The sequence below is a fragment of the Parasteatoda tepidariorum genome, chromosome 9 (assembly GCF_982258835.1).
Source record: "Parasteatoda tepidariorum strain Cologne lab strain chromosome 9, Ptep-v5.0, whole genome shotgun sequence".
Classification (NCBI taxonomy): domain Eukaryota; kingdom Metazoa; phylum Arthropoda; class Arachnida; order Araneae; family Theridiidae; genus Parasteatoda; species Parasteatoda tepidariorum.
In genome coordinates, this window is record NC_141763.1 from 89,406,639 (window position 1) to 89,428,688 (window position 22,050).

General features: G+C 27.0%; 1 protein-coding gene across 1 annotated transcript; it reads right to left on the reverse strand.

Moving 5' to 3' along the window:
• Window positions 1-137: 137 nt before the first annotated feature.
• On the reverse strand, window positions 138-22,021 carry PQBP1 (poly-glutamine tract binding protein 1). The gene is made up of 7 exons (XM_087152318.1): window positions 21,666-22,021; window positions 17,969-18,242; window positions 15,615-15,715; window positions 6,880-6,938; window positions 5,670-5,769; window positions 2,478-2,544; window positions 138-397 (listed from the first exon to the last, which is right to left on the reverse strand). The coding sequence occupies exons 1-7, from the start codon at window positions 21,730-21,732 to the stop codon at window positions 229-231; spliced, it is 837 nt and encodes a 278-aa protein (XP_087008444.1). The 5' UTR covers window positions 21,733-22,021; the 3' UTR covers window positions 138-228.
• Between the last annotated feature and the right edge of the window lie 29 nt (window positions 22,022-22,050).

A 22,050-nucleotide genomic window follows, 5' to 3' on the forward strand; every position in this document is an offset into this window, starting at 1 on the left:
TAAATATTATTTTTTCTGGTACTTCCATATTAATTTCATTATGAAAAATAAAAGTTGCAGAAGCTGTTTAAGTAGTCTTCCATCACTGTAAATAAATACTACAATTAAAGTGATTGTAATAATAATAATTATCAAGATAAGGTGACAAAAGGATTTAATGAACAGCAGCATCATTACAAAGTCTGAGGTACTATGTACAATATAAAATAATGCAATGAATAATTACAGTTAATCTTCTTCATCATCTGAAGCATCTTTATTTTTTATTTCGGCATTCAAGCGTAAAACTGCTCCAGGACTTGGATAAGGCCTCATCTGGTACAAAGGACCAGAAGCAGTAGTGTCAGCACCAGTTTTAGCCTCACCTTTGCGATCCAATCCAGATGACCAAGTACCTCTGTAAAGTAAAAATTTGACTAAGCATACAAGTTCGGTAAAAAAGCTTTCATAGTTGACAAGCTCAATGAAAGAATAGTGTTTAACAAATATCAGCATAATAAATTGTACAATAAAAGTTAAAAATTATACTATATATTCTACATTTTCTACCAAGTTTGGTATAAATAATGATTAAAAAATATCGAATTTTTTTACATTTATCAATCAGAGCTCTAATAAAGTTTTAATAATGCAGACACCAGTGCAATTAAAATTGAAAGTTTTTTTTACTATTGTCCAGAAAACGAAACAAAACATAATTATTTGTGAAGATTTATCACAAAATATACAGCGACATGTTAGATACATTTTAATGTTAAGAGCTGCTGAAATCCTAAAATTTGTCAAATAGCAGAATAAGTTTTCATAGTCCAATTTAATTGGAGTCTGCCATCTGATCATTCTGAGCCACTCCAATGCCATCTAGCGTATGTACTAAGTATAATGTATTTATAATTAGAAGGTAGCAAAAGAACGATTTAGTTCATTGTTATGCTTCTAACGAGCCTTTAGCGAGAACTGCTGTATTGGTGTGAGCTCAGTTGCGTTGAGAAAATAAATAGCCTTTATAGATTTTCTTAACTGCATGTGATTACTGAAATAAGATCTGAGCTATCGAGATGTGTTATGAGTCCACTTAGAATGGAGCCAGTGAGTCACATTTGTCAAAAAGCGATGTTAGAATAGGAGTTTCTATATGTGCAAGAACAGATAGAAGTCAGTGGGAGCAAGATCTGAACTATAGGAATGGTTAATCAGCTCTCAGCAAGAATTCGCCTTTGCATACAAGCATTACTTTTCCACAGGTAAGGCGTGCAGACTGTTGTGACACGCTGGCTTTATTATCAGACAGCAGACAATAGTGCTACTGGACTATATAAGTCTTATCTCACTATACTGCTGTTCAAAAGAAAATCTAAGCAAGTGACAAAAAAACAACAACAAAAAAGAAAACAGATTTTTTAAGTATATGTCATTTTTGTTTGACTGTAAACATTTTGTTTTTCAAAAATAAATTAAATTTTATTAGTTTTGTTTATTTATTTATAATTTTTTAAAATTCTATTTTAGCGTTGATTGCATAAGCAATAAAAAGAAAATAGTTGCTACACTATTTTTTTCGAAATCTATCGTGAAGCACTAATTCCAACTGCAGGACAATTCCAGTGGTTCTTATGTTGAGAAGTTTCAGAAATTTAGCTGTATCTTTTGCAATAAAGCTTTTGAAGAAAATATGGTTTTTTATGGATCATAGGAAACTTATTTTTCAGATAATCCTTTGTAAAATGGCTTCATTTGTTATTTAATTTTCAAAATTAATCACTGTATAAATATGATTGCAGTCAATTTTATGTAAGCTCAACACCCTCATGAATTAGTAAACACCAAGACCTAATTTTTGAGTTAGATATCAGATGAAGAATAACTTAGATCAGGAAACATAAAAAAAAATAGTCTCAACTATTCACCTCAAAACAAGTACTACATTATTTATGTACACAAACAAATATATAATTATTTTTGACAGTACAAGTATTTAAATAAATATAAATGGGTATAATTGAAATATATTAATTAAACCACAAGTTGCATCTTATGGAAAATTACAATTCTTTCCACTTTTTTTCTCATTTAGTCCAATTTTTTAAATTATTATCTCTCTATTGAACATCAAATAATAATTTACAAACATACATATCTTACTCTGGATAAAACCTTTAATATCAATGAAATAAAACTTTAAAAAAATCCTAACTTTAAGAGTAAAATAATAAATTATACTGTATAAAAAATATTTTTGGCATAAATCAATAGTTTTTAAAAGTGATTTAAATTCAGTACTCTATAAACAATATAAACCTATTATGTCTATAATATACATATATAATATAATAATATATAATATAATAATATATAATAATTTATAATAATAATAATATATAATAATATATAATAATTTATAATAATAATATATAATAATATATAATAATAATAATAATAATAATATATAATAATATAATTATCTAAATAATATTGACCTAGGGGCTTCAGAATATGCAGCTGGATCCATTGGATCTAAATCATTTTCTCTCACTTTTGGCCGACCTACAAAAGTAAAACATATAATATTACAATAAAACAAAAAACAAAGGTAATATATCTTTTACATTAAATTTATAAATAAAATTAAAATTTATACTTATTAAAAAAAACATAATTTTTGAGGGTTGGTAAAACTTTAATGTTATAATGTCGTTAAAATTTTGTAAACATCTCTTGTCCAACAAAGAATACTTTGTGCTTAATACATTAAGCAAAACACACTGTAAATAAAACACAAATGAAAGGACATAAATGGACATACTATAGTTTCAGTTCTGTAAGAACTGTCCTCAGTGTCTAAATCCCAAACATTTTGCATTTAGACACTTATTGTTGTTTCCAGAATTGAAACTATAGTATGTCCATTTATGTACTTTCATTTGTGCTTGATTTCCCAAAGTTTTTTTTTTTTTTTGCTTTAGTTTACTTTTATCTAACATCAATTTAATAAGAACAACATCTATTCATAACAAAATAACGAGAAGTGTTATGAGAAGTGATTAACTAAACTGATGATGTTGAATAGCTCAATTTTACATATGTTTAAATCTATATTGATAAAACCTGGAATAAACTTATTAATTATGCCACTAAAAACTTAGTTTGAAAGCTCACTTAATTTATCAAATAAAATGCTAAAAATTTTTAATTTATGCACGCAATTAATTAATTGCACACAGAGGGAATTAATTGCATTTAATTCCTTCCACAATTCTGTTAAATTTAAATTGCTCCCTTTTAATTCAAAGGAGGACATATTTGTTTTGTATTGTCTGAAATTAGCGAATTTGAACATTGTTACAAAAAGCTATAGAATATTACCAAGTCAAAATGCATTAGGTTAGAATATTTAAGAATATATATATATATATATATATATATATATATATATATATATATATATATATATATATATATATATATATATATATACATAAAATCCTTAATATATTAACATTAAATATTATTTTAAAAGCACTCATATTTTTTTATAATTTTTCTTTAAAGCTTTTAATATTAAGAGGGCTTTCCTTTGTTTTCTGTTTGTTAGCTAAAAAATTATATCAATTTTTTTAGCAACCTCACTTATTTTTTACTAATTATTTTACTTCTTACAAAAATTTAACCTTATTTTCCTATGTGTTATTCTTTATTTTTAACTTTATTGTAAACTTTACAAATTGGTCTTACAGTTAGACAAGATTAAAAAGTTATTTCATGAAGACTAAATTTAGCATTTCTGACGTTAAGCTTCTTTGCTTAAGCTTGACGTTAAGTACAGCTCCATACTATTATGAAAAATTTTAAATTAATAAAGATGAGTATGGTACACATGGAGGAAATAATCTTTACAATTAATGCATTAATTCAGCCAATACTTGTTCACCAAGCTTAAAGTTTGTTATTGACGTCTAAACTTTATTAACTCTCTAAAGAAAAGCAAAATAAAATATTTAACTAATTTTATTTATTCCTAATCATAACTATAGTTACATATTAGTGTGAAAAAAATATGATGGTAAAAATAACTATTGAATTTTATTAAAGAAGCTTATTTTTGTTGAAGAAGATAATTTCCTTTAGAGACGATTGGTCTGGTTGAAGAAAATAAAAATACAAGCTTATAGACGCAAATAAAACTAATGGAAAACAATAAGAGTACAAACAATTATTCTTAGTCCAGATCTTTTTAACAAATGAACACAGAGACATTACATAGCATATCAGTTGGAAATAAAATTAATATGAGAATGAGGCAGGTAGAGTATTCAGAAATCACATTTTTAATTATGGAAAAGAATTGTTTTTTCAGAAAAAACTGAGGCAGCATGTTTTGTCAATACAAAATTTCAAAATAAAATTTCTTTAACTTCACGTTTGTAACAATACAATAGAACAAAAAATAGAATTAAAAAAAAACAATTAAAAAACTGACATTAGTATATTTATTAATTCAGGGCATTCCTAGTCCTCAAGTCTAAAATCGAAACATGAAGGAGAGCAAGGTTTATGTCACGATGAGGCAATCTCATTTCTTTTCAAAGATTACTTCAGAGGCCTTTTTTTCCTCTCTCGGCCAAACTCAACAATCGAAGGTATGGTGGCAGGAAAGGAAAATACTAAATATATGCTCTTACTCCTTTTTATTTCATTTTCACAAATAAGCTGATGATGGATATTTACTCGATCAGCAGTATCTTTAAGAAAAATGTAAAATGCAGAACATTCTATAACAATTTGATATACAAGGGTGGGGTATTTTAAACACTCCATTCATATCTTTCTGGTAAAATTATATTAATACACATTTTTCTAAAAGTAATTTACCAAGCACTATTTCTGCTATCAAGCACAATCTTTTATGAAAGGAGTAGTGTCATTGAATGACACTATCCTCAAAATTTGTTAAGAATGAAAGAAGAAAAAAATGAACATTAAGAACCCATAAAGTAAAAATTTAACATAAAATCTTAGAGGGGGGGGGGAAAGGGACCTCTTAGCTCGCCATAGTGTTTCTCAAGGGGCAAAAAGAATCAGAGGTGACATTGATGTATTGGAAGTACTTACAAAGACAGTCAGTCCAGTTTTATTTCTGTTGCAACATCTGTTTTGTAGTAAACAAAATTTCATAAAATACTAGGATTTCGGCGCATTTAGCAAACAAGGACAAAACAAATGACCAAGAAATACCTGAGCGTCTCAGTTCCTTTTTCAAGCTTTGAGTTGAATATAAATTACAATAAAATATAACGTGTTCTACAATTTCAACATCCTGACCACAAGAACAAAAATTACAATTCACTAAATTAAACCTAAAGAAATAGCTTTTAAAAATTTTCATGTCCTGTAAGAATCTCAGTTTATTTAAAGCCAATAAGAAAATTCCTTACACTTCAACCACGGAAAACAATGAAACTTGGAAAAAATCTTTTAGATTTTGACCTAAAACAGTTTTTTCCAAAGCTACATGTTTCCAGCACAACAACCGGACACACATCGAAAAAAGAATATCAAGGCAAGTCGGGCCAACTGTTCCACTCTATGATTGCCGAGATCACCAGTATGGCCCCAAACTATTTACACACAGGGAATCAATGTTAAAGGATGTAAGTTTTTTGTATAATCACCTCGTGCTCTTTCTCTGCCCAAATCTCTTTTACGCTGTCTTTCCATTCTGTTTCTTTCTTCATTGAGCTCATTGTCTTCATCCTCAGAATCTTCTGAATCCTAAAATTTAAAGCATACATTTCCAAATAAGAAAAAATGTACATAAAAATCAGTTTCATTTCATTTTATTCAACTAAATTTTTTGAGACGTAATTGTATTTTAGAATTCCAAAATTGTTATGTCATAAAACTTTTTATTTTTTTATTTTTAAGATAGATTTATTTAATATGATGATATTATTCTAGTAGGATATTGCTTTGATTTCTCTACTTCCACTACTAATTTCTGATGCAGTCAATGCTTTAAAACTTTAAATAAAAATAATAAAACAGAACAATAACAATGATTGAAATGAATTTTATTTTCATTTATATAAATTTTATTTATTTCAAGTCGATTAGACTTTTTCTCACATCTTTACAATTCAAATTGGTACCTTCTAGTGCAATTCTTCTAGTAAAAATTTTTTTACGAGCACAAGACAATACTTTTGAATAACATTCAATTTAAAATAACTGATGAAAAAATAAATACACATATTTTTTGACATAAAATTAGAAATGCAAAAATAAGTACTTATTTTTATACCAAGATATAAATTTTGAAGAAAAAAAATACATTTTAAATTACTTAAAAAATGCTTAAACTCTTATAATGTGTTTCACATAAAGAATATTTGCTACCGTCAATTAAGTTTCATCTATTAGTATCAAAATATAAATGGGAATATTATTTGTATGAAATTGTAATATCTATAATACGAGAAAAGAATTAGGTATAGACTTCAGCAACTCAAAATTAGGAAAAAATTATACAGTGAAAAACATTAATGACATTACATTAAGTACAAAAATCAAATAATGATATTACAAAGAAAGGTTTAAAAAAAATGTAAGCAAAAATCTCAAAGAATGTATGGGGTCTGTGCTATTCTGACAAAGGTAAGTGCCCAAACAGGCAAACAAATGATATTAAAACTAATATTTACAACTTTTCTACTAATTATAATTTTTAACAGCTTTAAATAAAAACAGTGTGAATTCAATTGAAAATCGATTACTATAGAAGTAAATAGTTAATAAATCCATGAAATATTTGGAAAAAATTTATATTATAGTTTTTATAATTCACATTTAGATTTGATTTAAAAATTAGTTTTTCATACTTACACTTTGATCTTGATCTTCACCTTCATCCATTGGCTCAAGGAAATTTTCTTTCAAGACAGCTAAAATTAAACCACATTTATTATATGGTAAATATATATAAAAAATACATTGTAAGATTATGAAGTTAACAATACTTGCTTAACACTTGCCAACACTAAAGAAGCTGAAACAAAATTTGCAATTTTGACAAATAACTATTTAGAAACCATTAAACTAAAACTGTAAACGCATTATTATCAAACAAATGGGAATCTCTCAATAATCTGACACAATCCTGAGCTGAGCCTATCATATTGTAGGGGGATATTCATGTTTGTTTAAGAATGACAAATCTCCTCTGTCACATTTACACTTAATGTAAAGTGACAAATTAATATCTAATTTTACCTATGCTTTAATTTTTCTTTAAACGTTATTCCTTTTTTTTTATTTTAGCAATCTTTTTAACTTTCTTGGTGACCTTTCTCATGGTCGTTGCGGTCATCGCACTTCCTGTGGGGAAAGTCAACCAACCCCTCTATTCACGCCTTTCTTTTTCCTCTTTTAATTTTAGGGGGGCTAACTAGCCAATCCCTTTACTTTAAATTTCAAACTCTCCGCCTCTTTAATTTTAATTGGTCGTAGTTTTTCTGGTCTACCCCAGTTAAGGAATTTTTAAGTGACTTTTTGAAAAGATTCTCTGTTGGTTTTTTTCCTTCTTGCTGGTTCCTTTTTTTTCCGAGATGCGGACTTCGGTCCGTATCGAGGGATTTCCTTTTATTTTTTTCTTAACCTTTATCTTAAATTAAATCCATATCTCTAATCAAATTCTGTAAATTTAAAATCATTTTATACCTTTAATTTTCTTTAACATAAGAAAAACCTTCTCGAATTGAAGCTTTCTTTCCATATTTATTTTAACCTCTAAATTACTCGTTCTTTTATAATTAACATTTATCTATAACGCCTTCTGTGTTTTAATTCTCCCGTCACCCATTTCAATAAAATGCCTTTCTTGTGTTGGTAGATGTGGTGAAAGATGTATGTTCTAAATAAAATGATATGTTAATAATTTAATCTTGTGCTGGAGAATTTATTTGCCTCTATTTTCATGATTTATCATGTCCTGTGTATACAGGGTGAGTACCTTTCAATTATTGTTATGGGCATGCATATATGTGAATTCATTAGTTTTTCTTATTGGAAACATCAGCTTACTGTATTAAATCATATATTGTTTGGATATAGCATGACTTTATCGTATTTATCATTAATCTTTAATTTTCTTAGTTTTCACCCTTATTCTAAATTTGGTGATACCAAATCATCCAATTTGTTCAAACCTCACACTTTGTGACCCTTTGAACCTATTGGGTTATTGTTATCCCACATTAGCATTGTACTACCACTTTCCTTAACGATCACATTTCCCTTTAATTTAATTTAATTACCTTTTATACATTTCGGCCTTAATCTTATTTATCACGACGTTTCAATCGTTTAACTTTTTTTTATCATGACTATATCCAATTACTAGTACATATACCAATTATTGTTATGGGCATGCATATATGTGAATTCATTAGTTTTTCTTATTGGAAACATCAGCTTACTGTATTAAATCATATATTGTTTGGATATAGCATGACTTTATCGTATTTATCATTAATCTTTAATTTTCTTAGTTTTCACCCTTATTCTAAATTTGGTGATACCAAATCATCCAATTTGTTCAAACCTCACACTTTGTGACCCTTTGAACCTATTGGGTTATTGTTATCCCACATTAGCATTGTACTACCACTTTCCTTAACGATCACATTTCCCTTTAATTTAATTTAATTACCTTTTATACATTTCGGCCTTAATCTTATTTATCACGACGTTTCAATCGTTTAACTTTTTTTTATCATGACTATATCCAATTACTAGTACATATACCAATTATTTCAATCTATTAGTTATAATTCATAAATTTACTTTACTCTTATACGCACCAAATAATTCTAATTAAACTCTTACAAATGGTGCCGTATATTTTTGTTGTGAGGTCCTAGGTTTTATTATGGTGTAATGAATTAAATGAAACAATACGTTTGTTCTTATTTGAATTTTTCTCTATGTGTTTTGCTATTTGATTTGGTAGTGATAAAATTGATATATATATTTATAAGAATGTCATAAAATATTCTCAAAGTGTTTATTGAACTATATCTAACTGTGTATTTAACTATTTAAATAGGCATATTAATATAATATTACAAAAGTGATTTATTTTGTATTTATGTTTAACCTAAAAAAAAAAAAAAAAGAGGTATGCATAAAAAAAAAAAAAAAGACAAAAATATTTTAGCTACTATAAACTGTAATGTATATTATTTAATAGTGCTAATTTTACAAAACAAGGTGCTCTGATTATAATTTTTTTACACAATCTAATAAGTTGTGTATTTTGTTCTATTATTCTACATGAAAAATATTTAATTTTGAGCTAAATTAATCAAAGTTTCCATATTGATGGACTGAGTCCCAATTTTTATAAATTTTGTTGTATGCTGGCCATACAAAACTGAAAAGACGTCTTCAGTAAGTTTTCAAAATTGCTACTTTACCCATCATTTGGATCTTTTTTAAAATGGTCCAAAGTTTTTTTTTCAAACTATTCTAATTGTTTTCCTATCTAAACGTAAATTTGTTTTTTTTAAAAAAAAAAAAAAAAAAAAAGAAATAATTATAAATAAATATACTTACCATAATTGTATTTATACGTGATCTTATGTATATTAAGAATTAAATAATTTCCTGATTAGGTTATTTTGGTTCTACTATCTACTGGCTAAACTATTCTTTTGGTCAATTTTCTTTCTTACCAACAAACAAAAAAAAAAAAAAAAAATTTTTGTTTTTCGTCTTTCCCATTTTTTATTATTTAATGTTATCAACTTTTGTGAATTTATGTTTTGATATAAGATTTGGCAGGCTTATTTGATTGGTTTTGTTTCCTTTTTCCTAATGGTGTATCTGATAATTTGGTGTTTATTTGAATTATTACAAAAAAATATTTGGGATAGTGATTTTCCTGAATCGTGTCTGGTAATACAGATGCCTCAAAAATTTATTTGGGATTACTTTATTAATATAATTGGGATAAAATATGTCCTGATTGCTCTGGGTAATACCTGAGCTCAACGATTTTTTCGGGAATGATATTATTTTTAAGAGGTTCTTCCTTAAGGTTAAATTTGGTTAATACGATAGTATAAATGAAGTACATTGCGTCATTGCAAAAGCCCAGGTTCAAACCCTGGTCCACTGTTAATTAAGGTTTTATTCATTAAGGAATTTTCTTCTTACTTTTTACTTTTCTTTTGCTGGTAAATTAAGCCAGAATTTTTTTTTGATTTCTCCCTGGTCAAAATAGAACCAGAAGTTAATTTTTATTTTTATTTTTCCTGATCAAAAATGAATCAGAAGGTTATTCCTGGTCAAAGAAACCAGATGATAAATTATGATTTCCTGGTTAAAGAAACCAGATGATATATATATAAAAAAAATAATGATTCAAGTGAATTATTAAATAAATTGAATTGTGTTGATGCTCTATGGGAAAAATCATCTGCGTAACCTGTTGAATAATTTAAATATATTTACTAAAGTAAATGACTTTCATAATTTACGTTCATTATTTTAAAATAATAATAATTAAGTATCTTTTGAGGTAAAACTACTTTTTTTTGCTTTGTTTAAGAACATTCCTTCATTTGTTAAGTGTATTTAAAAAAAAAAAAATTTTTTTTAATTATATGAATATTTTCTTTCGTAAAACAATTTTGTTTGTTACCATCATATTTTTTAAGATTGTTGTTATAATAGTACGTTATTTACAAAATCTTTTATAATTAACGATGCTTTAATTATTTATTGACTATTTGTATAAATGAGTAAATATACAAAAGAGGTCACATGTTGAACTATAAAAAAAAAAAAATAATAATAATAATAATTATACAAGATTCTTTGTATACATTTTCCTACTCAATTAATATATAAATTGTGTAAACTAAATCTTTAAATGCATCATTAAATTTATATAATAATAATAATTTCAAATTTAATAAATTAATGTCACTACCAATCATTTTTTTAACTGTGCTTATCATGAATTTTGCGAATTCTTTGTAAATGTGATTGCTATGAATAATATTTAATGTACTTAACCATACACTCTGTCTCTTAAACAATTTAGTTAATCTACGTTCAAATCAATTTCTTATCTTCAATTTTATGTTGTACAGAATTTAAGGTACTTGATATTTCATAATTTTTTTTGTTGGTTTGATCACAATCAATATTTTTATATTTTGCATAAATTGCAATAATTTAATGAATGTATTTTTATAATTTATCACTTTATCGCAATTACTGATCTTGATACAATGGTTTTCTTATTAAGCATATTTGTGTGAAAATGGACAATTTCCTATTTTATTCCTCATCATTCCATGCTCTGAGAATTTCAAGAAGAAGAATCTCCCCTCTAATGAATAACTTTTGACCCCTCATTTTCAACTACCGTTTTTGTCTCATGGATGTATGTTCTAGGACGTGGTCTCTTATCTAAGGTCATGGGGTGAAGGAGAAAGCGCTGTCCAGTTGAAATCGCACACAGCATGAATTTTACTACTTACTTTCTCTGGAGTGCTTAGACAGATTTTTATGGCCTCTTCCACGACAGGATGTTGTAAAACCCCTGGTCGATTCCTGTTTCATCAATTTCGTTAATTGGGGAAAACACCTGCTGAAGGGGAACCCTTCCCCACAATGTCCAAGGTTGAAGGGAGAGTCCTGTGACGAAATGACGAGATAAGGTTGTGCTTTTTGTGGAGCCAACTGCACCCGGGAATGACCATCAGAACCCTGTGTGTCACCTTCAATAAAACAGTGTCAAGAAAATCCCCCTCCACCCAACTTCCTCAACAAAAAAAAAAAGGGGAAAGATATTTCTCTTATCTGCCTTTTCAAGCTGAACCTTTTTTTTTTTTTTTTTTTTTGAAAGATAGACTTTTCAATCACACAATAAACTTTGAGACTTTAATGTACAATACTTGTTATTCTCAACTTGCAATTTAATTAATTGCGATCATTTTTTATCAGTAAATGAGATGCTTCTTAGATAAGATGTTCTTTATATTATATGTTAAACCTTATATTCATGAATATGAGAATAATTCTTAATTTATTTTACTCATTTTAAGCACTTAGTTTTGTGTCAGCAATTTGAATGTTATATTGCTAATTAATGAACTATTTTTTTCTTCAATCCTTTTATCACAATATCTTATAAATTTTTATTTTTTATTAGAGTGTATGGTTAACATTAATTCGGTTTAGCGTATTTTTGGTTCACATATTTTATGATCAATGAATTTAATGTATGATTATCTCAAACATAGTGCGTTCTAAACGACGTTTCCAATCAAAATTTAATAATTATGTTGATATTACTAATCGACAAATTGTTTATTTATTGCAAAATGCAATCGAATTTACTTTTGATTCCAATTTAATGTTATTATTCCTTTTATGTCATTTTAATTGACATTTATTAGTAATTGTCTTTACATTTTTTTGTTTTATTTGGCCTTATTCGTTTTTTTCTTCCTCGCTTTAGTTGCGTCACAATATGTTTGAGATCCATGTATTAATTTTTTTTAAACTTTCACTGATGTTTCCAATTTGTTGCCCTTAACAATATTTGCTCACCATATAATCACCTGTTATTTACTGTTGATTTAAATTGTTTTTTTTTTGTGCTTAAATGAACTATTACTGCTGTTTTTGTGTTTTTTCGTTCCAGTGTCGTCAAAGAGTTATGTTAACATATCAGATTTTTGCCTGTAACAATGGTTATGTTGCTAAGTACAGAAATTCAGAGCTGTGTACAGAAATGGGTGACTCTTTTTTCCAATTTTATCTTTTTCTACTTTTACTTTTTATGCTAAGTTTTGAATTTTATTTTATGGTATCTATTTTTATAAAAAAAATTTTTTTTTAATTTTTCGTTATTTTGAATTTTAGGCAAATTTTTGTTTCAAACTTTTTGGAACATTTTTTTTGTATTGAGGAAAATTCTTATATTTTGATTTTTTTAATTAATATTTGTTTAAAATTAAAATTTTCTTACGACTTCGAAAATTTTATAAAAATTTCCGGTCTGTCCGGGTATTGTCACATTTACACTTAATGTAAAGTGACAAATTAATATCTAATTTTACCTATGCTTTAATTTTTCTTTAAACGTTATTCCTTTTTTTTTATTTTAGCAATCTTTTTAACTTTCTTGGTGACCTTTCTCATGGTCGTTGCGGTCATCGCACTTCCTGTGGGGAAAGTCAACCAACCCCTCTATTCACGCCTTTCTTTTTCCTCTTTTAATTTTAGGGGGGCTAACTAGCCAATCCCTTTACTTTAAATTTCAAACTCTCCGCCTCTTTAATTTTAATTGGTCGTAGTTTTTCTGGTCTACCCCAGTTAAGGAATTTTTAAGTGACTTTTTGAAAAGATTCTCTGTTGGTTTTTTTCCTTCTTGCTGGTTCCTTTTTTTTCCGAGATGCGGACTTCGGTCCGTATCGAGGGATTTCCTTTTATTTTTTTCTTAACCTTTATCTTAAATTAAATCCATATCTCTAATCAAATTCTGTAAATTTAAAATCATTTTATACCTTTAATTTTCTTTAACATAAGAAAAACCTTCTCGAATTGAAGCTTTCTTTCCATATTTATTTTAACCTCTAAATTACTCGTTCTTTTATAATTAACATTTATCTATAACGCCTTCTGTGTTTTAATTCTCCCGTCACCCATTTCAATAAAATGCCTTTCTTGTGTTGGTAGATGTGGTGAAAGATGTATGTTCTAAATAAAATGATATGTTAATAATTTAATCTTGTGCTGGAGAATTTATTTGCCTCTATTTTCATGATTTATCATGTCCTGTGTATACAGGGTGAGTACCTTTCAATTATTGTTATGGGCATGCATATATGTGAATTCATTAGTTTTTCTTATTGGAAACATCAGCTTACTGTATTAAATCATATATTGTTTGGATATAGCATGACTTTATCGTATTTATCATTAATCTTTAATTTTCTTAGTTTTCACCCTTATTCTAAATTTGGTGATACCAAATCATCCAATTTGTTCAAACCTCACACTTTGTGACCCTTTGAACCTATTGGGTTATTGTTATCCCACATTAGCATTGTACTACCACTTTCCTTAACGATCACATTTCCCTTTAATTTAATTTAATTACCTTTTATACATTTCGGCCTTAATCTTATTTATCACGACGTTTCAATCGTTTAACTTTTTTTTATCATGACTATATCCAATTACTAGTACATATACCAATTATTGTTATGGGCATGCATATATGTGAATTCATTAGTTTTTCTTATTGGAAACATCAGCTTACTGTATTAAATCATATATTGTTTGGATATAGCATGACTTTATCGTATTTATCATTAATCTTTAATTTTCTTAGTTTTCACCCTTATTCTAAATTTGGTGATACCAAATCATCCAATTTGTTCAAACCTCACACTTTGTGACCCTTTGAACCTATTGGGTTATTGTTATCCCACATTAGCATTGTACTACCACTTTCCTTAACGATCACATTTCCCTTTAATTTAATTTAATTACCTTTTATACATTTCGGCCTTAATCTTATTTATCACGACGTTTCAATCGTTTAACTTTTTTTTATCATGACTATATCCAATTACTAGTACATATACCAATTATTTCAATCTATTAGTTATAATTCATAAATTTACTTTACTTTATACGCACCAATATAAATATTTTTATTTAACTCTTACATCCTCCCCCATGAAAAAAAAAAAAAACTTCATGGAAGAAACAGGTTTCTTCCAACCCAAACAGGAGAAATGAAAGAAACTCATTTGAAAAAAGGAAAACCAATTATAAAAACATTTTTTTACACAGTTTATAACTGCAATCCAGTGATTAATTTCTATGCAAATTAAAACATCGTTTTTAAATAATTTAGCAACAATTGAAAAGAAAAATAAATTAAATTAATTCTCTTTAAGAGATAAAAGCAATGGCTGGATATATGATTTAATTCAGTATAGCAAAAACAAGCTTAGAGGTAAAGCACATAAGGATGGAGAACTGCACAGCAATCAATAACCAGAAATGTTACCCTACAATTTAACAATGCCTTCTATCAATTTAATTATGGCTTTCCCATCTCTATATGATTCCCTGTTTAATAAATATTTTGTCAGAAATATAATCGAGCCACATAAGGAGCAGTAGATGTAGAATGATTTGCATAGCAACATCTTTATTTAAAATAAGAGATTCATGGTAAGAACTTAAGGAACTTCACTTTGTCTTTTACTTTCTATACACAAAAAATTTCAGCAAATTGAACAAAATGAGTGTTTTTAAACCCTTTCAAAGGAAATGAAGTTTTCAAGAATAGTCAAATACTTTCTCACTGCTTCACATATTTAAAAAGTTATGGAAAAATTCTACAAAAAAATCTTAGCTCACATGGTAATAATGTTATTTTTTACAGACTTTTAACATTAAGTCATTCATTTATTAAAAATGTTCTCCTTAAATCTGAGATCTTATTGAATGAGTCATAATAACCAAGCTATGGCTGTAAGAAAAACACAACAAAAATTTTCTCCGCAATGAATCATATTTACCTCGAAGCTTTTCAGCAGGTGGAGAAATTTTGCAGCGAGGATGAGAAGGAGATAACCAAGCAACTTCACCCGTAGCTGTATTCCAGTAGTAATATCTACCTCTGGAAAGTAAATCCTTCATCATTAATTAATAAGGCTAATACAAAACAATAAAAAATTATGAATAAGCATGTTTATTTATTTCAAATATTTGAAATGTTTAGTTTAAACAAGATCTTATCTTCTCAGAGCAAACAATTAATTTCTGACACTTGTAACAGATTACTGCTTCTCTTCAGTAAGTTTGAGTGAATACAGAGAATTCTTCATAGTTTCAAAGACTTTAAAGCCTTCTGCTAACGTTGGCACTGATTGTGGTTTCTTTTTACCCTTTTAATCGGTTTCAATTTGCACTTCTTCAGCTTTTGCAACCATTTCTTGAATTGACAACACCACAAAGCTTCAACTTTTTCATCTCATCTCCTAATAAATAAACATCAAATGTGCTTTTCGAGGCATTTTCCTCATGCTGTAACAAATTATAATTTTCTTCTTTATCACTAGCATCAGGAATTAGTTACTATTTTTCGTCTCAAAACAAACAACTTCCTTTTCCTTTCTTTTAAATGTCAGTCATATAAGTTAACTATCAATTATCTCACATGGGATTAAGTATGATAAGGGAACCAAAAATAATAATTACTAATTTTGTAAATAATAAAAACAGATGTTAAATATATACTTTGTCTCAGTCTTAGTTTTTGAAACTTAAATTATAAACTTTGAGTATCATCAGCTACTTATTGTTACTGTCAATTTTAAGATTTGTTATTTTCCATGTTTGTTGTAAGATTTTTCAAAGTTTTAAAGGAAAAAATTGCATTTTTTTTTTTTTTTTTTTGAAAAATTATAATTCCTATTTTCTCTAAAAAATCTAATCATTCAATATGTTCAAAAGAATTAAAACAAAAAGTAAATGAACCATATCACCCTTATATTAAGTGTAAATGAAAAAATTAAATAAAAGCTTATATGAACAGTAAAAGTTTTTAAATAAAAATCAGCTACTTCTTTTGGAATGTGAGTTATACAGTAGATGCTTGATGTAGTGAGTATAACATATTATGAGAGGTCTGCTATTATGACAAGTTCAAAATCAAAATGTTAATTTAATAGATATAAAAATTGTATACTCTTATAAAATTTCTATCTCATTATTTGACCAATTTTTGAGGTAAATACATTTTTCTGCTATTAAAGTGAGCAATATTTTACGCAAATGGCAAAACAGAAAATATTTCTATTCATTTCTAGTATTAACACAAAAAATAAAAATAAAAAACGTTTTCAACCTTTCCTCTAGATTTAGCCTTCTATGTTTATAAAGTTATGAATAAATAAATAATCACCAATTAAGTTATCTTCCACCTTGCAAAAGGGAAATTCTGCTATTTTTTAAAAATTCTGTTAGTTTAGAAACTAGTATAGTTTAAAGAATGAACCTTTGTAAATAAGAAAAGGGTATACTTGGTGCAACACATAAATAAAACATAAATGGACACACTTTAGTTTGAGTTCTATAAACGCGAACCTTCTTCAGTGGTTAAACACAAAATGCTTTTTGTAAGACACACGTTGTGATTGACTCATGACAATTACTTTATGACTACTTCATATTACATTCTTCATATCGTTCATTAAAAATTAATTTTTACGGTCATATAAGTTTAAAAATAAAACTGCATGAAATTTTCACTTTGTTCTCTATTATAATTATTTTCAATCACTTTATGGTGGTGTATCACTATTTACTTCATCTTACATTCTTTATTTTCTTCACTAATAACTATTTTTTTAGGGCTGCAATAAGTTTAAAAATAAAATTGCATGGAATTTTCATTTACTTTTTATAATTATTATTGATCACATTATATGATAATTATTTTCAATCACTTTATAACTACTTCATCGTGCATTCTCCACAAATAAGTACTTTTAAGGGATGTATAAGTTTAATAGTAAAACTACATGAAATTTTTTCTCTGTTTTCTATTCGCATTCTTTAAAATTCAGATTTAAAAAATGTCATGTCAAAACTATTAAAGTTTATAACACACCTAGTACTAATGTAAATTTGCTATATCAAACTTATTAATATAAAAATAAAACATGTATAAATTTTATAATTATGAAAATCAATAAAAAAATTTATTCAATTTCATATAAAAATGTTTCGTAAACATTTAAATAACAATTTCTTTAAAAAAAATCTTTCGCTTTAAATCAATGATTTTTCAATGAACCATTTGATTTAATTGGTAATTTAAATCAATGGAATTAAAAGACAACAGAATTAAAAAAGAGAAGACTCTTACGCTCCAGGATCATAAGTTTCTTCCCATCCATTTGTAAGAGGATATTTCTTCAGCATTGCTAAACGTTTTCTTTCTGACTTAGGCGATGGCTGCTTCTTTCCAAAACCCCAGGTTTCTTTACAGAATACTGTACAATCATGATATATATTCCACTTATTTGGGCAACCATCCCACGGTTCTTTCAATTCAGTAGTCAAGTCCACATCACCATTTTGAGTATCCATTCTGTTTTCATTGTCATCATAGTCTTCAGCTATAACTTCTTCCTCAATTTCTAAAAATATAGGGAACAGCATTATATTTTTTTTTGTAACAGGTACATACAGTATTTTATAAGTAACTCAACTATATAAAAGGCTTACTCTTAGTTAAACATGAAATTAAAAAAAAAAAAAAAAAAAAACACAACAATATATTATTTATAGATCAATGGTATAATAATACTCTCAGCTGTTACTTCATTGAAGGTATAATGGGTACTTTTTCGTTAGCCGAGACGAAGTAAATTCAATTACACTTTATTTATTTATTTAACAAAAAAGCGAAAAGGGCATTCCCAAAAAATGAATAAAATAATAATAAAAAAAAAGTGTTCAATTTTTTTGTGTGTTTCCAAAAAATAAATAAAATAATAATAAAAAAAATTTAAAAAACTTTTAAATTTTCTTGTGTGGGGAAAATGGAAAAGAACCAGACATTGTTATGTTACAAAACTTTTTTTCCCTTTAAATTCAATTTTAAATTATTATTTTTTTTTTAATAATATGAATGTTTTTTTGTTTTTTTTTTTACTTTTCTAAATATGGACAAAAACATGAAGTTTAGTTTAAAAACATGAAACACTGTGAAACTGTACCAGTATGTATTGTATAGCTTCATATGAAATTAAAAATAAATACAGTTAAACATGATTATTCAATGCCCTGATTTTAGGAGATGTTGGGTTTGATGAAGAACTATTTATTAAATGGTTGGCTACATGCTAAAAAGTTTATGTATAATCCTGATGTTATAAGCAAGAACTGGATTTAACAAGGATAACATTTTATAGCATTTCAAAAAATTATTTGTTAAAGCTGTCTGAAAAAAGCATTTGATTGTCTCTGAAAATTTCACTGTCTTCAAAAATATAAAACATCTACTTTATTTCATTAGTATTTTAAGAAAAAATGTGAGCAATAAGGCAAAATAGAGTTATAATGAGGTTTCTAACATGTCTTGTTATAAATCACAGGGTTATTAACAGACATTCAAATATTGCTTAAGCACTTAACTGTGGGGAGAGGGGTATTTAGGATTTGATTATTTTGCTAACAAGAGGGAAGAGGTATTACCAGGGGTCTGTCTAGGTTTTTCTGATAGGTACTTATTTTGTGAAAATTTAGACATAATTTGCAAAAATTAAAAATTACACAAAAAATCAACACAAAAAATATGGTAAAAATGGGATTTATCGTTTCTTAAAGGATACAAAAATAGAATATTAAGAAAAAGTATTTTGTGAAACTGCCATTTTTCCTAAAGTTGAACTTGTGAAGGTACCGCTAAACGGTAGTAAACTTGGCCTGGACAGACCCCTGATTACATAAGACATTTAGTTACAATTGAAAAACTTTAAATTTGAAACAAAACCTTATTTCAGGGAAAGTTAAAGTTAGAAAAACATTTCTTTTATTAGCTTTAGAGGTCATTCATTGAAAGAAAACACAAAATATTCCTAAAAAAAAGTACATCGTTTATTTGATTTAGATCTTAAAATTTGATAAATATTATGAATTACGGCAACAAAATTAATGGTTTCACGATTTACTTATTTTTGCAGATAAAGGAGGAAAAGAAATCCAAAATCCAAAACATGGTTACGTAGTATATATTTGAATGGCCTCTTAGAGTGGCAACAAATGAATTAAAAATTGTGGGTGAGGTCAACTTGCATTTTCTTACACAAATGCTGGAGAATCATTTGTCATATTTGTTCTTCAATTTTAGAGTTGTATTTATTTTATCAACGAATTGTGTTGATAACAAATAAACTTAAATTCTGCCAAAAAAAAACTTTTTTTGCAAGAAAGTAGACATAAACAAATGGTCTAAGTTTCAATAAAACAGTTTCATAAAGTCAATATTTTGTAAATCATATTAACAAAAATAAATTTCTTCGATTGATTTATTGTTTTTTTTTAAAAACTTTAATATAAAAGCTATTCTGATGAACTTTCTGGTTAGCCTTCCTAGTCATCAAATTCCTAGTCCAAAAGTTCATTTTGAAAAAGATAAGATGAATCAGGTCTGTAACTTTGTTACATGATTGAATTTTTTCATGACTTTTAAAGTCACCATAACTTTGCCAACACAATATAGGCTTCACTTTTCCTGCAACTAAAATATCAAAATCTGATCAAAAGAATAAAAGAATTTTGAAATGTCTTCACACTATAAAGCACAATACTAAGTTTTTAGAATATCAAGAAAAGGGATTTGCTTTAGTTTCCAAAAACTTTAAAAAAATATTGTTGAAAAAGAAATAATTGAAATGTTTCTCAAATTAGCTATTGTAGCATGAATTAAAATATTACTCTAAAGCAGAAATCCTTCATATACCCTTAGTTAAAAACTGTGACATGCTCTTTTTTTTGGTTAATAAATTATTTTAAAATATAGTTTTAAGATGGAATTAACAACAAACCAAATACGCGCGAACTAAAAAAAATCACTCATCTTTTGAAAAGAAGTTTAGCAGCTGAATGCAAAGTGTGCAAGGGCCCATCTATTCATACACTTCAATGTTTGATTTTTGACATTAAAAACTGGTGTTTGACTGGTAAAATCCATCAAAACCTACTTTTATACTCAAATTATGGAATAGCGAATAATAAATTTAACAAAGTTTTCTCTTCATCTTACAATTAATTTTGCAATTATGTACAAATATATTACACTATTTTAATATACCATTAAAAATAAATTATTAAAAGTTGTGTGTGATCCATACCTTTAAATATTGGTTTTTGATGAAACTATTGGTTTTGGATAAATGAATAAATATTGGTTTTGAATAAATGAAAATATTATAAATGTCATATTTATTTTGCTTAACATATATGAAATTCAGATATTATCACACTTAAAAAAAATTTATATTTTTATCTTAAGTTGTTTTTCGTCAAATATCTTTTATAACTTTTTTTAAAAAAAAGTTTTATGCTTTAAGATATATTCTTTAATTAAATTTTAATTAGTTGAAATAAAAAGGAAAATATAATGTCACAAAAGATCTTGTAACATGACAGTAAAAACAGATATGCTTCAAAAATTTGCTAACCCTGATTACACTTAAAAATACTTTGAAAGACTAAGATTCCGTCTTAAAGTCTGGTGGTTATAAATTTAGCGAAGATTTTCGTATCCCGATCTGCGGCAAAACAATCGGCAAGTCTGGCAACTTTCGGGTAGCGGCCCACGAGGGGACTAACTCCAAGTGTAGAACTAATAGCCATGCAGCAAACTTCTACATGTTTTAATAAATATTTGGAAGTTTAAGATCCATTTGTTGCCTTGGCGATTATTGTTGGCACGGGAGATCCCCATACGGAAATATCCCCTACATTTAGCTTAATCTGATACACAATTTTTACAAAACCAAAATATTGTCTAATTTGTAAATACAAATAAGAATAAATAGAATAATAAATCATACCCGGTTCAACTTGTTTTACAATGCCACGCTTTTTGAGTCGTGATAATAAGGCAGCCGGTAAAGGCATTTTATTTATTTTTACTCTAACGTAAATTTCACTTGAATCAATAATATTCTAGTAATTCCTGAAACTCCGAGGAGAGTAATTCTGCTAACACCACTAAAAAACGATCTATTTTTTGAAACTTAATGCTAAATTATTTTCCTTATAAAAGTACTGCCACAATCATGTAGCTCTTTACAACAAAATTAAAGCAATTCTTTAATTAAGATTCAAGCTCGTTGGATTCAAGAAATCTAATATCAACAAATCATAAAAAAGTTGGTGTAGAAGCAATTTTGAGTTCTGTGCTTATATAGAAAAGACGCTTATAGCTTTAATAGA